The following is a 15,344-nucleotide window of genomic DNA, read 5'->3' as shown; positions in this document are numbered from 1 at the left end:
TACCACCACTGCTACAGATTGATGACCCTCAACAAAGAGCAATGCAGAAACTGACCTAAGCAGAAGAGAACATTAAAATTAGGAATCACAAGCGAGAAGAGGCTGACCAAAATACAGAAAAAATAACCTGACGCTTATCAGATTTGGCACTCACCAAGCAAGTCCCAAAAGCCATTCTGGAAACACCTATCACTGAACAAAAGCAAACGGATGCAGAAGCCAAAGATAAGATCAGCAAGGGAGATGCTAAGGAAGTGCTTATCACTCCGGTGAAGGAAAACAAGGGCAACAAAGCAGTAGGGAAAGAGAATGAAAGTGTACACACAAGTAAAAGGAAAAGTGAGAGGATTGCTAGTAGACCAAAGTCTAACCTAACAATGCAGGAGCAGGCTACCAGACTCCTCATGAAAAAATGTGGAATTGTGGACACCAACAAGAATCTAGAAGAGGGCCAGCAGGAAAAATTCAGACATCAGTTTGTTGAGCCTATGAAGGAGATGACTGTGCAAGGCCTTCGTGAGACTTTACGGCTAAATGGCAATGAAGTTGATCCTCTCGACGCGATAGCGTTGGAGGGGGATGAGTGAACCTTGCCTCTCTTCAGCTGGGGGAGGGGTGTTGGGGGGAGGAAGTTGTGTTTGTTTCAATTACCATGAACAAACCAGCATCCTGTGTATCTCGTGTACGGTGGGAGCAAGCTCAGAGGAGAAGGGCTACCACTATGTTATGGTCCATTGTGAACAGTGTAATTTACTTAGTGCATAATAAAGGTGTGCAAGGGAGGAGCAGGAATGGCTATGAGGTTGCTGGTCCAGCAGTTATTTTGGGTTAGAGCTACCATAAAAGTGATCATGAATGAATAGAACTGTAGGATCCTGAATTGGAACGTTAGAGGCCTTAATACAAAAGCAAGAAGACAGGTGGTTAGAGATTTAGTAACTGAGCATAACTGCAGCATAGTGTGTTTGCAAGAAACAAAGATGCAAAATCTTGATGTTACCATTATATCCGAAGCTTTAGGTCCAAAATTTGCCAACAGTTTTACTTATTTACCTACACAAGAAACCAGAGGGGGAGTGTTGCTGGCAGTGAATGAATACTATTATAACCTGTCAGAGACACAAATCAGAGGTCATACAGTGATAGCAAAATTAGAGGCAAAGACATACCCTGTAAGTTGGCGGCTGACAGGAGTATATGGTCCACAATATGATTAGGATAAAATGCATTTCCTGGCTGAAATAAAAAGTTATAAGCAACCTGATCCAGATAGATGGCTGATCCTGGGGGACTTCAATGATTTTGAGTGCAGAGGATAAAAACAACAGCAACATCAATAGAAGACTAATGGGTGCCTTCAGGAGCACGGTTGAGGAACTAGAGTTAAAGGAAATCTCCCTAACAGGCAGAAAGTTCACATGGAGCAACAATGTCACACATACAAGAATTGAAAGGTTTTTTTGCACAACAGAATGAGAGCTAATGTTGCCCAATTACAGATTGTATGCTGATTCATCATTAGTATCAGATCATTGCCCCTTAATACTTGTTACAGAAGGATATATCAGAGCTTACAGAGGGTTCAGGTTCGAAACCTTTTGGACAGAAATCTAGGGATTCAGGGAGGAAGTACAGCAAGTCTAGAGCAGGAATCTAACCATTCAGAACCCTTTCCTGAAGTTATACACTAAATTGCAACGCACAACAAAGAGGTTGAGAGGATAGGCAAGTGGAATTATTGGCAATAACAAGTTACTAATGTTGGCTACCAAGTAGCTCATTGTAATTCTGGACGTGGTACAGGAGTTCAGACAGCTAAGCCAACAAGAGGTGCTGCTAAAAAGAGATATAAAGAACATGTATCTTGCCATGGCTGCTATTGAGAAATTAAGGGCAAGGCAAAGATCAAGATTGAAGTACCTTAAGGTAGGAGATGCATCCTCAAAAATTTTCTTCCTATCAGCTAATGGGAGAAGAAAAAAGAACTACATCCAAACATTACAAACGCAGGAAGGGTTCCTGCATACACAGGAGGAGAAAGAAGGGGCAATTCTACAATACTTTTCATCTGTACTGGGGACACAAGCAGTTAGGAATCAAACACTGAATTGGGAATCAATTAATATCACAAGGCAAGACCTGAGTCACCTGGAAGAGGAATTCAATGAAGAGGAAGTTAAGCAGGCAATCTAGGACATGCAACTTGATGCTGCACCTGGCCCTGATGGTTTTATTGCAAAGTTCTTTAGGTCATGCTAGGACATAATCAAGGAGGATCTTTGTGCAGCATTGCATTACTTCTACAATCTGCACGGGCAACATCTCAAGATGCTAAATTCTGCCCATATTGTGCTCATTCCTAAATCAGCTGAAGCTCTAAAAATTGGGGATTACAGACCAATTTACTAGACTAGTAGCATCGCCAAGATTATATCTAAAGTGCTGGCAACCAGGTTGTCCCAGAGTCTGAGCAGTCTTGTGTCAAGAAATCAAAGTGCTTTCATCAGGAAACGAAGCATCCATGACAACTTCCTCTACACACAGAACACCATCAAGCATTTACACAAACAAACCAACCAGCATTGTTTCTCAAGCTCGATATTGCAAAGGCTTTCAACTCGGTGAGATGGGACTATTTGCTGGAGGTTATGGAAAGTATGGGCTTTGGACAAAGATGGAGAGAGTGGATATCATTGCTGCTCTCCACAGCATCTTCCTCAATTCTGGTAAATGGGTCAAGAACACCTTTCTTCAGGCACAAAAAAGGTTTAAGGTAGGGGGATCCTTTGTCACCGATGCTGTTCATACTAGCATTAGAGCCATTGCAGAGAATCCTATCAATTGCAGAAGAGCACTCTTTAATCACCCCAGTGCCATCCCAATCGGCCAAATTTAGAGTGAGCCTTTATGCCGACGACGCTGCTATTTTTGTTAATCCAGTCAGACAAGAGGTTCACGCAATCAAAGAGATTTTGGATATTTTTGGGGAGGTGTCTGGCCTCCATATCAACCTCAACAAGTTGGCTGCCTACCCAATTAGGTGTGACAACATCGCTGTAAATGATGTAATGCAAGATATGCCCTGCACGATCAAAACATTTCCATGCAAATATTTAGGTCTCCCACTGTCACTCAAAAAACTCATAAGGGTGGAGGTGCGGCCACTAATTGACAGAGTGGGATCAAAATTACCAGCATGGAAGGGAAAGTTAATGGACAAGGCAGGAAGATTGACTTTGATAAAATCAGTGCTATCAGCAATGCCGATTTACTTCCTCACGATTTTCTCCTTGCCAAAATAGGCAATCAAGAAAATAGATAAGATTAGAAGAAGTTTCCTCTCGAAAGGTGAAGAGAATGCTAGTGGAGGTCACTTCCCGCTGAATTAGAAGAAATGCAAGCTGCCTAAATAGTATAGCTGTCTCTTCAAAGCAATCTTGCATTTGGATCGATGAAGCCCCTAGTTTCATTCTTGATGCCCTAGTAAATGATGTAACCTTATTTTCAAATCAATAAAGTGCGCCATATGGCTTCCCTAAAAAAACAAAAAGAATGCTATTTTTATATTAATTTTAGAAATATATTGAATATTTTGGCCCCTACATGATTTTTTTGAAAAAAAAATCAACAACAAAGTTTTAGATCTTGTCGAACACTACACTTCTGATATAGGTTGTGTATCCATCCAATATAATTTGAAAATTTCGAATCTCAAAATCTATGAATTTTGAAATGACTACTTGAGAACTAAATGTTTTCAAATAAAAAACTTGTCAACAAGTCATAGATTGCATTGACAACAACTTTGATATGGATAATATCAATATCCAAAGTCATTTGAAAATTCTAAATCTTCAATCTTGTTGCTCCCAGAAGCCCAGAATCCATTGGCCAAATCTGAAAGAAAATATTAAAGAAATTGGAAAAGAAGAAAAAAAAAACAGAACCATAAGCATCATATAATCTGTGGCTGCAACTCGACGATTAGTAATGTAATTTAAGTTGAAGCCATGCGTAAAGTGTGATTAACGCTTCAATGTTCGATGACACACATTCTTAACTGATATATGGTCGATTGATGTTTCATATAGTATTAAATAATTCTTTCCATTAATTAGTGTGTAGTGAATCCATTATATGTGAAATTTGGTGGGAAACGAATACATAAAATTGGTGATAAAAATGAAAACTTCAAATATGTCTAGAAATATTATAATTTTAAAATTATTTCCAGGAGTGGTCCAGTTAAACAAGCTGTTTCTAGGAATCAATTTCTAGGGATGGATGAAAGCCTGCTCCCAATTTTTGGGACAATTATTTGTATTTGAATCATGGCCTCTGTTAATTTTCTATCATTTGTTTTTACAATTGATGACGTACACTACTGGAAACGCGTACTTTACCGAGGGCCTGAGGCTTTGCCGAGGGCCAAATATCGGGCACTCGGCAAAGAGACTCTTTGCCGAGGGCCAGACACAGGAGCCCTCGGCAAAGAACGGCCCTCGGCAAAGAGGCCTTTGCCGAGGGTACGGCCCTCGGCAAAGACAGGCCCACGGCAAATCAAATCTTTGCCGAGGGCCTCGGCCCTCGGCAAATATGCCCTCGGCAAATTAGGCCCGTTGGGTCACGGCGGCCATTTCCCGTCAAACTTTGCCGAGGGCCACCCGTTAGGCCCTCGGCAAAGGTTCGGCAAATTTTTTTTTAAGTCTTTGCCGAGGGCCCCAGACCAGGCCCTCGGCAAAGATTTTTTAAAAACCAGTTTTCGGCCAAATTTTTTTTTATAAATCGGCTTTGCCGAGGGCCCGAGGCTAGGCCCTCGGCAAAGAAGACCTTTGCCGAGGGCCAGGATAGGCCCTCGGCAAAGATTTTTTATTTTTATTTTTAAAATTCTTTGCCGAGGGCCACGGGCCAGGCCCTCGGCAATTTTTTTTTGGTTTTTTTAGCCCAGTTTTTTTGTGGTGCTACAATACATTGTTTTGAACTCAATTTTAAAATTTAGGCCAATTTTGATTTTGTTTTGTATATTTCCTTAATTTATTTCGATTCTTTGATTTTTTTTGAATATGTCAAATTTGAACTGCAGGTGCATGGAATATTGCAATGTAGTGTTTCGAAAAATGTTATTCATGTTAATTGGTGCATGTTGAGTCCCTATCCACGAGCTCGCATCAAATTTTCATGCATCTTGTTCGCGTAACATGGCGACCGACTTGCCGGGAAAGTGTTTTAAAATTATATAAAATTCATACAAAGTCCGAAAATCACGAAACTTGGCGAGATGTCATGTTATCGCATGTGTAGGCTGTGGTAAAAAATTGAGAAGGCTTCGAGCGAGTTGCGACGTCGGATGCCTGAAACCCAGACATCTCCACATGGATCCGTGGAGATGTCTGGGTTTCAGGCATCCGACGTCGCAACTCGCTCGAAGCCTTCTCAATTTTTTACCACAGCCTACACATGCGATAACATGACATCTCGCCAAGTTTCGTGATTTTCGGACTTCGTATGGATTTTATATAATTTTAAAACACTTTCCCGGCAAGTCGGTCGCCATGTTACGCCCTCGGCCGCCCAGCGCGCCCCGGCGCCCCACCAGCGCGCCCCGGCGCCCCACCAGCGTGCCCCGCCGCCCCACCACGCCCAGTGGCGGCCGAGGTCGCGCCCTGCCTCCGTTCCCCGTCTCCGTCGAGCAAGGGGAGGTCAACCGCCCCGGCCGGCCCTCCGGTGGCTCCCCCTCGCCGGCCTTCCCGCCCCGACCCTAGCCCCCAGGCCGCCCCCGTCGCCGGCTGCTGTTGGAGGGGAGGAGGCAGAGGGTGAAGTTGGAGGAAGAAGAGAAGGAGAAGAGGAGAAGGAGGAAGGGGAAGAAAAGGAGAAGAAGAGGAGAAGGAGGAAGGGGAAGAGAAGGAGAAGAAGGGGAAAAGGAGAGAAGAAAGGGAAGAGGGGGAGAGGAGTACTCCAACGCCGCTCGACCTCGCCGGAGAAGAAAGTGACCTCCGCACCGCGACGCCCGACTCCACCGCAACCCTAGGTAAAACTCTCGTTGTCGGCCTTCGTGCCGTATGTGGTTGTGTGGGCCTTCGTGCCGTAAGTTGTTATGAGGGCCTTCGTGCCGTTGTGGTCGTCGGCCTTCGTGCCATTTTGGTTGTGTGGGCCTTTGTGCCGTAAGTTGATATGAGGGCCTTCGTGCCGTTGTGGTTGTCGGCCTTCGTGCCGTTGTGAATGTCGGCCATCGTGTCGTTTTTTTGCAGGTTTTGGAAATCTCCCCGTGCAGGGGAGGTGCTGCCGAAATTTTGAACAAAAAATAACCTATTGTCTTTTTATGCAGGAGAAGAGTACGTCGGAGGGGACCCGGAGGACCCCGATCGTCTTCGTCGACGTCGCAGTTCTGCCGTCACTGCGTCGCCTCGCCACTGCGTCGATTCGCCACTACCCCGCTAGCCTTACTTCACCGACACCCTAGGTATAAATAACCTCTTTTTGCACATGTCTGTCGTAGCCCGCGCGTAACCCAGTTAGGCGTCTCCCGTCCGAAAGAGATACGATCGTAGGTATGCGGATCTTTACGTATCTGCGACCGTATCTGTTTCGGATTATCCACGTTTTTTGGACAGCCCGTGGATGCGTAGATGGGTTAGTTTCCATGGTCTGCTCCGGTCCGAGAAAGAGTTTCGGCAACACCTCCCTGTTGTTCTCCGGATACACACTCTCCCTTGCAGGACGTGTATCGGGAGAACAGCAGGGAGGTGCTACCGAAATTCTGTCTCGGAGAGGAGCGGAGCATGAAAACTGACCTCATCTACGCATCCGCGGGTGGGATTAGGACCTATCCTCACCTATTAGACAGTAGGAACACCGCGTAGATGCAATTGATGGTCACGATACTCTATGCTATAAATGTTAAAGGATGGAGGACCATCAGTGGATGTACACGGGCTGGAGAAGCGAGAGTGACTACGACTATGAATGGGTGAAGGGGACAGATGGTTTCTTGAAACATGCATTTGGCCCAGGAGCAGGAGGACATTCTCTAGTTTGGTGTCCCTGCAGCAAATGTGACAACAGGAGAAAAGTAGACGAGAAGACCATGGGTAGACATCTTGTGTTCAATGGTTATATGCCTGGCTACCAGCAGTGGATCTGCCATGGTGAAGTAGATCGTATAAGAGCGGAGGTGGTGAGAGCACGCCTCGAGGCTTTTGATGATGATGCCGGGGTAGCAGACATGCTAGATGATGCCCACCAAGCTCACTTCGCTGAACGACGTGAGAAGGAGGAGATGGAGGAATCCGCAAAGGACTTCTACAAAATGTTGGACTCGGCACAGAAACCCCTTCACGAGCGTACAATGATTTCTCAGCTAGATGCGATTGGACGCGTAATGGGGTTGAAGGCCGAGTTAAACCTGAGTCGAGAATGCTTCGATAAGATGTTGGCCGTGTTTGGCACCATGCTACCGGAGAAGCACACTTTGCCGACGAACTTGTACGAGGCAGAGAAACTCCTTCGTATGCTTAAGATGCCGTATGACAAGATACATGTTTGTCCGAAGGGGTGCGTCCTATTTAGGAAAGAACATAAGGATGCAAATTACTGTCCGAAGTGTAAATCGTCCAGGTACCTAGAGGTAGACTCTGGTGATGGTCAGAAGAAGCAGCTTTTGATCCCCGCGAGAGTGCTATGTCACCTTCCTTTCCTTCCGAGGATCCAACGGCTATTCATGACTGAGGAATCCGCGAAACAGATGACATGGCACAAAGATGGCAAACGGTACAATCCTGGAAAGATGGTACATCCGTCTGATGCTGAAGCATGGACGTATTTCAATGACAAACATCGTGACAAAGCAGCTGAGGCTCGTAATGTACGTGTCGCGCTGGCAACAGATGGGTTCAATCCTTATGGAATAATGGCTGCCCCATACACATGCTGGCCCATTTTTGTTATCCCCCTCAATCTCCCTCCCGGCATCTCCTTTCAACGGCATAACGTATTCTTGTCGTTGATAATTCCTGGACACCCGGGGAGTAATATGGGTGTGTTCATGGAGCCTGTGATTGATGAATTGATCCACGCTTGGGAGAAGGGGGTATGGACATACGACCGAGCTACAAAGACAAGCTTCAAAATGCATGTTTGGTACCACTACTCTCTGCATGACTTCCTGGCGTATGGGTTATTTGCCTCCTGGTGTGTTCACGGGAAGTTCCCATACCCAGTATGCAAGGAAGCCATGAGGTTCATTTGGTTGAAGAAGGGTGGCAAGTATTCGTCGTTCGACCAGCATCGTCAGTTCCTCCCTCTAAACCATGAATTTAGAGAAGACATCAAGAGCTTTACGAAAGGTGTCAAAGTGACAGACCCTAAACCGCACTTGAGGACTGGTGCCGAGGTTCGTGCTCAGATAGATGCTCTCGTGCCCAATGAAGAAGGTGGTTTTGTGGGATATGGTGAGGAACATATGTGGACTCATAAGTCCGGCTTGACGAGGCTCCCCTATTTCGATGACCTTCTTCTGCCACATAATATTGATGTAATGCACACTGAAAAGAATATCGCCGAGGCACTTTGGGGAACTCTCATGGACACTGACAAGTCTAAGGACAACGTTAAGGCTAGAGTGGACCTAGCGACGTTGTGCGATAGACCGAATCAAGCGATGCAGCCTCCTAGTGGCCGAAACAAGAACTGGAAAAGGCATAAGGTCAATTTCGTCTTGCAAATTGATCAAAGGAGGGAAGTACTAAAATGGATCTAGACGTTAATGTTCCTAGATGGATATGCAGTGAATCTTAGCAGGGGAGTGAACTTAGGCACTCTATGAGTCAACGGGATGAAGAGTCATGACTACCACATATGGATTGAGCGGCTTCTTCCGGCGATGGTCCGAGGCTATGTCCCTGAGCATGTTTGGCTAGTGCTGGCAGAGTTGAGCTTTTTCTTCCGCCAGCTTTGTGCCAAGGAGATATCTCGGACCGTCGCTCAGGACTTGGAAAAAGCGGCACCTGTGTTGCTCTATAAGCTGGAGAAGATCTTTCCACCTGGCTTCTTCTTGCCGATGCAGCATCTGATTGTGCACCTCCCGTCCGAGGCATGTTTGGGGGGGCCCGTGCAGGCCCGTTGGTGCTATCCAATCAAGAGATGTCTAAAAACTCTTCGCAAAAAATATACAAATAAAGCTAAAATTGAGGCTTCCATTGCAGAGGCATGCCTTCAGGAGGAGGTGGCAAACTTCACAATGCAATACTACAAGCCGAACCTTCCTAGCAATCATAATCCACTCCCTCGTTACAATGCTGGCGAAAATGAATCGACCCTCAGCCTTTTCTAAGGCCAACTCGGCAGTGCAAGTGGATCAACCCCAAAGCTATTGGGAAATGAAGAGTGGCGCATTATCATGCTATATGTGTTGAATAACCTTACCGAGGTGTAGCCGTTCATCAAGTAAGTTCGCAAAGAACTTGTTTCAATACGCCGTCACTATTCTGCATCCAACCCCATTGATTCTCGTTCGGACAGGGAATTTGTTCGTGAATTCTGGCATCAATCAAGGGATCCTACCTCGCATGAACAAGACACCCTTGTTTTGCGGGGTGCAGGAGCGGGGAGGCCTGATTTCATTTCTTGGTTCAAACAAAAGGTAATATCCAATTTAGCTCATACGTTCGATCGTCCAAGGTGATCGTATGTTTGATTAATATAACGATCTATCATGCTTCACCTTGCAGGCCCAGACCGGTTCGTCCATGAGTGACGAGTTGAAACAGGTTGCAAATGGCTGTGATGTTAGGGTGAAGTCATTTACCGGCTATGATGTGAACGGATATCGCTTCCACACAACAAGTTACAAGCAGATTCGGCCCAAACGAAAAACCACAAATAGAGGAGTTCGTACGTCCGGCACTGATGGCCTCGACTATCATGGTAGAGTTGAGGAAATCTATGAACTCTCATTTTATGGAGACGAACCTCTTAAACCTGTCATGTTCAAATGCCACTGGTTTAATCCTCGATCAACGAGACGAACCCCTCATCTTGGGCTAGTGGAGATTCGAGAAGATTCCATCTATCCTGGAAAAGATGTCTACATTGTGGCTCAACAGGCCGTGCAAGTGTATTATACTCGATACGCCAACCAAGACAAAGAGGATCTTAAGGGTTGGGCTATTGTGCACCAGGTATCTCCACATGGTAAACTACCTGCCCCAAACGATGATGATTACAACTTCAACGCAAACACATATGATGGACAGTTCTATCAAGAAGATGGGCTACCAGGCACGTTTGAGATAGTCTTACCCGAAGCAATCGAAATGGAAGTAGACAACGAAACGGTTGATGACGAGGTCGATGGAGATGTGGTGGTAAATGCCAAGGACATAGCAATGCTTGAGCGATTACTTCTAGGCAATGACGACGATGACAACATAGAACCTTCGGATAGTGTTGCCCATTTGGACAATTTTGACAGTGATGATGAGACCTATGATCCCAATCATGAAGATTATTCCTAATACATGTAATACTATGGTTTTTTAATTTATGTTTTGTTTATATATTTTGAATCTATTTCTAATATATGTACTAATTAGTCTTGTTCATTCTTTGTGATTGCAGGTGATTGGACAAAGATGGCGAGCAGACGTCCACGTCGTGACATGCCCTCGGTTTACTGGAGAGACCGCCCTCTCCTTCGAGGTGAGGGGTCGTCGTCCAGGGTAGCGTCCGCAGGAGGTGACGAGAGGAGGACCAGGGGCAGCCGCCGCAGGAGGCAGCGGTCTCCTCCCACGACACGTGACGAGGTGCTAGAGGAGGAGCACATGACGGCCACGGCCTCGTCCTCGTCGGAGGACGAGAGGGGTCAGCAGACGGGCGAGGGAGACGAGGCGCTCGAGGGCGAGGGAGGCGAGGCGATCGAGGGCGAGGGAGGCGAGGCGCTCGAGGGCGAGGGAGAGGGTACCGCTACCCGGACTCTCTACGAGCGAGGTCCCGCGAGCCTCCCTCCGGTTCCGCTTCCTCACAACCGCTCAGTGATACGGCCTATGGCAAAGAGGTAAGTAACTATGGATGTTATCACAACTACTTCATAAGATATGTTGGAAATCTTAAGAGAAACTGATAAATTTTCTTAATCACTTGTGCAGGGCCTGGTTGGTTTTGTCGGGTACTCCAGCACGCACCCCCGCGAGCATCCTTGGTGTTTTGTGCAGGAAATGGTACCCCGGCATTGTGCAACTGTCCGAAGAGCCGGTGGTGCAGGAGCCGGCCTCCAACTGGGACAGGTACGCGCTGGTCACGGATGACACTTACCGCAACAAGCAGGAGCGAGTATTGGCGGAGTTTTGGGTAAGTCTCTCTCGCACAACATTGCTTAATACATCGCATTCATTGGTTAAATCTTTTATTGAAATAATGAATGGATACATTGGTTTTGTATGCAGAAATATTTCAAGGCCGAAGAAGGACTTGAGGCCCAGGCGGATCGGGCGGCTGCCGCAGCTTGTAGGAAGTACGTCACCGAGATGCACCACCATGGGCGCGTCTAGGCCCACATAGACTACTACAGGTCGGTACTTAGGCAGTTCCTCCCCAAGCCTCAAGCAAGACGGATTACGCTGACCCGGGACCAGTACCTTGAGGTAGGTGAATAACATTCATAATGATTCATTCTGATATTAAGTAGGTTCAATTTCTTCTTATATGTCAAATACTCGATGACTTGTAGGTGATTCCCTGGTGGTGCCGATCGTATCCTGAGTGCTGGGCCATGATCGTGGACAAGTGGTTATCACAGGACTTTGTTGACACGCACGAGAGGCAGCGGGAACAGCGTCTGATGAGGCAAGGTCCAACTCACCATCAAGGCAGTCGTAGCCTCCCCGGATACAAACAAGCATACGTAAGTGATTTCTTTCATTTATTTTGACGCTCAATTCTATTTGATTTCTCACCATCTTCCCGTCTTTCTCGCAGGAGGCTGCGCACCCGGGCGAGGAGATCTCGGAGTTCTCTGCGTGGGCTATGTCTCACATGGGCAGGGCGTCGTCCTCTGTCTCCTTCGACCCGGCTGCCCCGCCCCAGGTGTACTCCGACCCGAACGTGTACACTAAAGTCCAAGAGTACACGTCAACGGTAAGGAGGATCTATGGGGAAGATTACAATGTGTGCACCGAGCCCATTGATGCAGAGGCGATCATGAGGCTCGGAGGAGGCAAGAAGCACGGGCGGCTGTGGATTGCAGACGGCGCCATCGACTCCACCACTGTTCCCTCCCTCGACGCTATCCGAGCACGGAGCACGAGCTCCAGCCAGCCCATACGTCCACGGCCGTCTCCAGCACTGCAGCAGGTCCAAGCACTCCAGGTAATTCCTGTTTTACTCATCGTACGTACATATTTAAACACCTAAATTAGATTTGCATTACTGATACATTGGAGTGAAATATTGCAGGCCGAGCTACAAGAAACAAAAAGGCAAAGTCAAGAGCAGAACGCGGAGCTGACCGCACAGCTGCAGGCCCAGAAGGTCGCGTTCGAGGCCGCGCAGAAGCAGATGGCGGAGATGATGGTGATCATGCAAAGTCTTAGGCAAGCATCGGGTGTACCTGTGCAGTTTTCAGCTCCTCCACCTCCTACTCCTGCAGCTACTCCTGTAAGTATGAAAGTTCACTTTTCGCTTGTGCTTTGCATGTATGTCGGCCTTCGTGCCGTTGTGGATGTCGGCGTTCGTGCCGTTGTGGATGTCGGCGTTCGTGCCGTCGTTTCTTGCAGGTTTTGGAAACCTCCCCGTGCAGGGGAGGTGCTGCCGAAATTTTCAATTGAGTCTAATCTTTTTGTATTCCTACAATACTAGATGCAATCTCTAAGTTTCAAAACTGTTTTCCCGGATTACTCACACATGCAATCTCTGCTCCTTTGTGCAGCTTCAGTCCGCGGGTTCCAATCAACCCGCTAGTGCGTCACCGGGTGATCCTGCTTTTCCTTCACCATCGTCTCATAGGCTAGCTTGATGAGGACTCGTGCTAGATGATGTGGTTGGACTTTAGCGTGATTTGTGATTTATGGTTGTGACTTGTGCTTGGATTTTATTAACTTGTCGTAATAAACATGTGAATGATGATGAACATGTGACTTGTCATTGTAATATATTGTGATTTGTGGTTCACAATTATGGTTGTGATATATTGTGAGAAAATGGGTTCTGTGTGATATATATATGTATATATATGAAATGCTTGTGTCGATGGAATGCAAAAAACAAAAAAAAAATTAAATTTCTGCCTCTTTGCCGAGGGCCCAAGCAATAGCCCTCGGCAAAGATTTTTTGGAAAAAATCCTGCCAATTTCTTTGCCGAGGGCCAGGGAGTAGGCCCTCGACAAAGGGTTAAAAAAATTCAAAAAAAACCATTTCTTTGCCGAGGGCCGGCCCTCGGCAAAGAATTTTTAAAAAATCCTGAAAATTTCTTTGCCGAGGGCCAGGGAGGAGGCCCTCAACAAAGGGTTAAAAAATTCAAAAAAACCATTTCTTTGCCGAGGGCCGGCCCTCGGCAAAGAATTTTTAAAAAATCCTGAAAATTTCTTTGCCGAGGGCCAGGGAGGAGGCCCTCATCAAAGGGTTAAAAATTCAAAAAAACCATTTCTTTGCCGAGGGCCGGCCCTCGGCAAAGAATTTTTAAAAAATCCTGAAAATTTCTTTGCCGAGGGCCAGAGAGGAGGCCCTCGGCAAAGATTTTAAAAAAAATAAAAACTTTTATTTGCCGAGGGTCGGCCCTCGGCAAACAAATTCAAAAAAAAAACCATTTCTTTGCCGAGGGTCGGCCCTCGGCAAAGAAACCGCCAACGGGGCCGGCATCTGACGGCGTCTTTTCTTTGCCGAGGGCCATCCTGGCCCTCGGCAAAGGCTTTACCGAGTGCCCGATAAAGGGCCCTCGGCAAAGACCCCTTCGCCGTCTAAAAATTCCCCGAGGGTTCTTTGCCGAGGGCAGCCCTCGGCAAAGCCTTTGCCGAGGGTTTCTGGTCGCCTCCAGTAGTGGTAGAGGTGGTTTTCATAATCCATTTTTGACTAGCCGTAAAGATCTTTTGTGCACTAGTCAGCAAATTCTAAAATGGTTTGAGTCCTCTTCGACTTGAATTTAAATGTTCTTTTAATATTAAAATGATCAACACCTAGTTGGACAAATGAGTTTATAACAACAATAATCCAACAGCGCAACCGACAACCGATCAACAACTGATGAGCTGCTGTGCATGCAAATGATCATCACTATCTCCAAATCCAGGATACTCTTGACTTTCGGTGCGTTTGTTACAGATGAGAACTACGATCAATGTGGTTATTAATGCATCCATGCGAGTATCTACTACTTATATTCTACTAGAAAAGATACATCATCCATATGCTCCCTTTTTTTAATTATTAGGGCAGCATCATGCATGCGTAATACACTAGTAAAGGACGGTTTCTACTGAGGTATATTTTGATCTTTAGTGGCGGTGGTTTCATCCTCTCCTATATAAAAAGCTGAATATAAGGAGCGATTTGACTTGGAGCAGCCTTCATGAACATAATTTTATCTATAATTTTTCTTATAATATATAATTTCTAGGAACACAAGTTTGATCATTAGAAAGTATTTCTAAATACAAATCTAATATAACTATTTTTGTAATACAAACTTTTGATATAATTAGGCTAATTGTTAGTCAAAGATAAAAAAAAACTTGAATTTTAAAATACGTGCATGCCTTGTATTGGGGATAACAAACTTCTGACCCACAATTAGTATGGATGCTGCAACCCTAATCAGTATGTATGACTATATGAGACTCTGTTTGTGAGTTCTAAAAAGAAAGAATCTAAGCAGAGGGTAGACCCATAACCCTAATCAGTATGCCTATTGTAACCCTAATTGTTATGGATGTTGTGGCTCCTAATCAGCACTCACGAGTCTATGGGACCATAGTTTGAGAATTTTGGAAAATGTCAACCTGATCAGACTATAAAGCAACCCCCATAACCCTAATCACTATGTTTGCTGTGGATCCTAATCAGTATGCCTACTGCAACACTAATTCGTACAGGTGTTGCGACCTCAGTATGTATGAGTCTACATGACTCATGTTTGCGAGTTCTAAAAGGAAACAACTTGAGCAAAGGGTACGCTCCCATTACCCTAATCGGTTGCCTATTGCAACTCTAATTGGTATGGATGCTATGATCTCTAATTAGTATGAATCTTGTAACTCTAATCAATGCACACAAGTAACATATCCGTGTTTTAGAATTCTATAAAAGTGGCAACCTGAGTAGACGGTGGGGCAAATTCTATAGCATTAATCAATATGCCC

At 45.8% G+C, this 15,344-nt stretch overlaps 1 protein-coding gene across 1 annotated transcript; it reads left to right on the top strand.

Annotated features, from left to right (window-relative positions):
- Window positions 1-10,923: 10,923 nt before the first annotated feature.
- Window positions 10,924-12,373, top strand: LOC136506019 (uncharacterized). The gene is made up of 5 exons (XM_066501147.1): window positions 10,924-11,050; window positions 11,142-11,343; window positions 11,439-11,636; window positions 11,723-11,896; window positions 11,971-12,373. The coding sequence occupies exons 1-3, from the start codon at window positions 11,040-11,042 to the stop codon at window positions 11,541-11,543; spliced, it is 318 nt and encodes a 105-aa protein (XP_066357244.1). The 5' UTR covers window positions 10,924-11,039; the 3' UTR covers window positions 11,544-11,636; window positions 11,723-11,896; window positions 11,971-12,373.
- The last annotated feature ends 2,971 nt before the right edge of the window (window positions 12,374-15,344 follow it).

This window comes from Miscanthus floridulus, chromosome 14, assembly GCF_019320115.1.
Source record: "Miscanthus floridulus cultivar M001 chromosome 14, ASM1932011v1, whole genome shotgun sequence".
Classification (NCBI taxonomy): Eukaryota; Viridiplantae; Streptophyta; class Magnoliopsida; order Poales; family Poaceae; genus Miscanthus; species Miscanthus floridulus.
The sequence above is the reverse complement of the archived record's forward strand: the minus strand, read 5'-3'. Positions and strand labels throughout refer to the sequence as shown.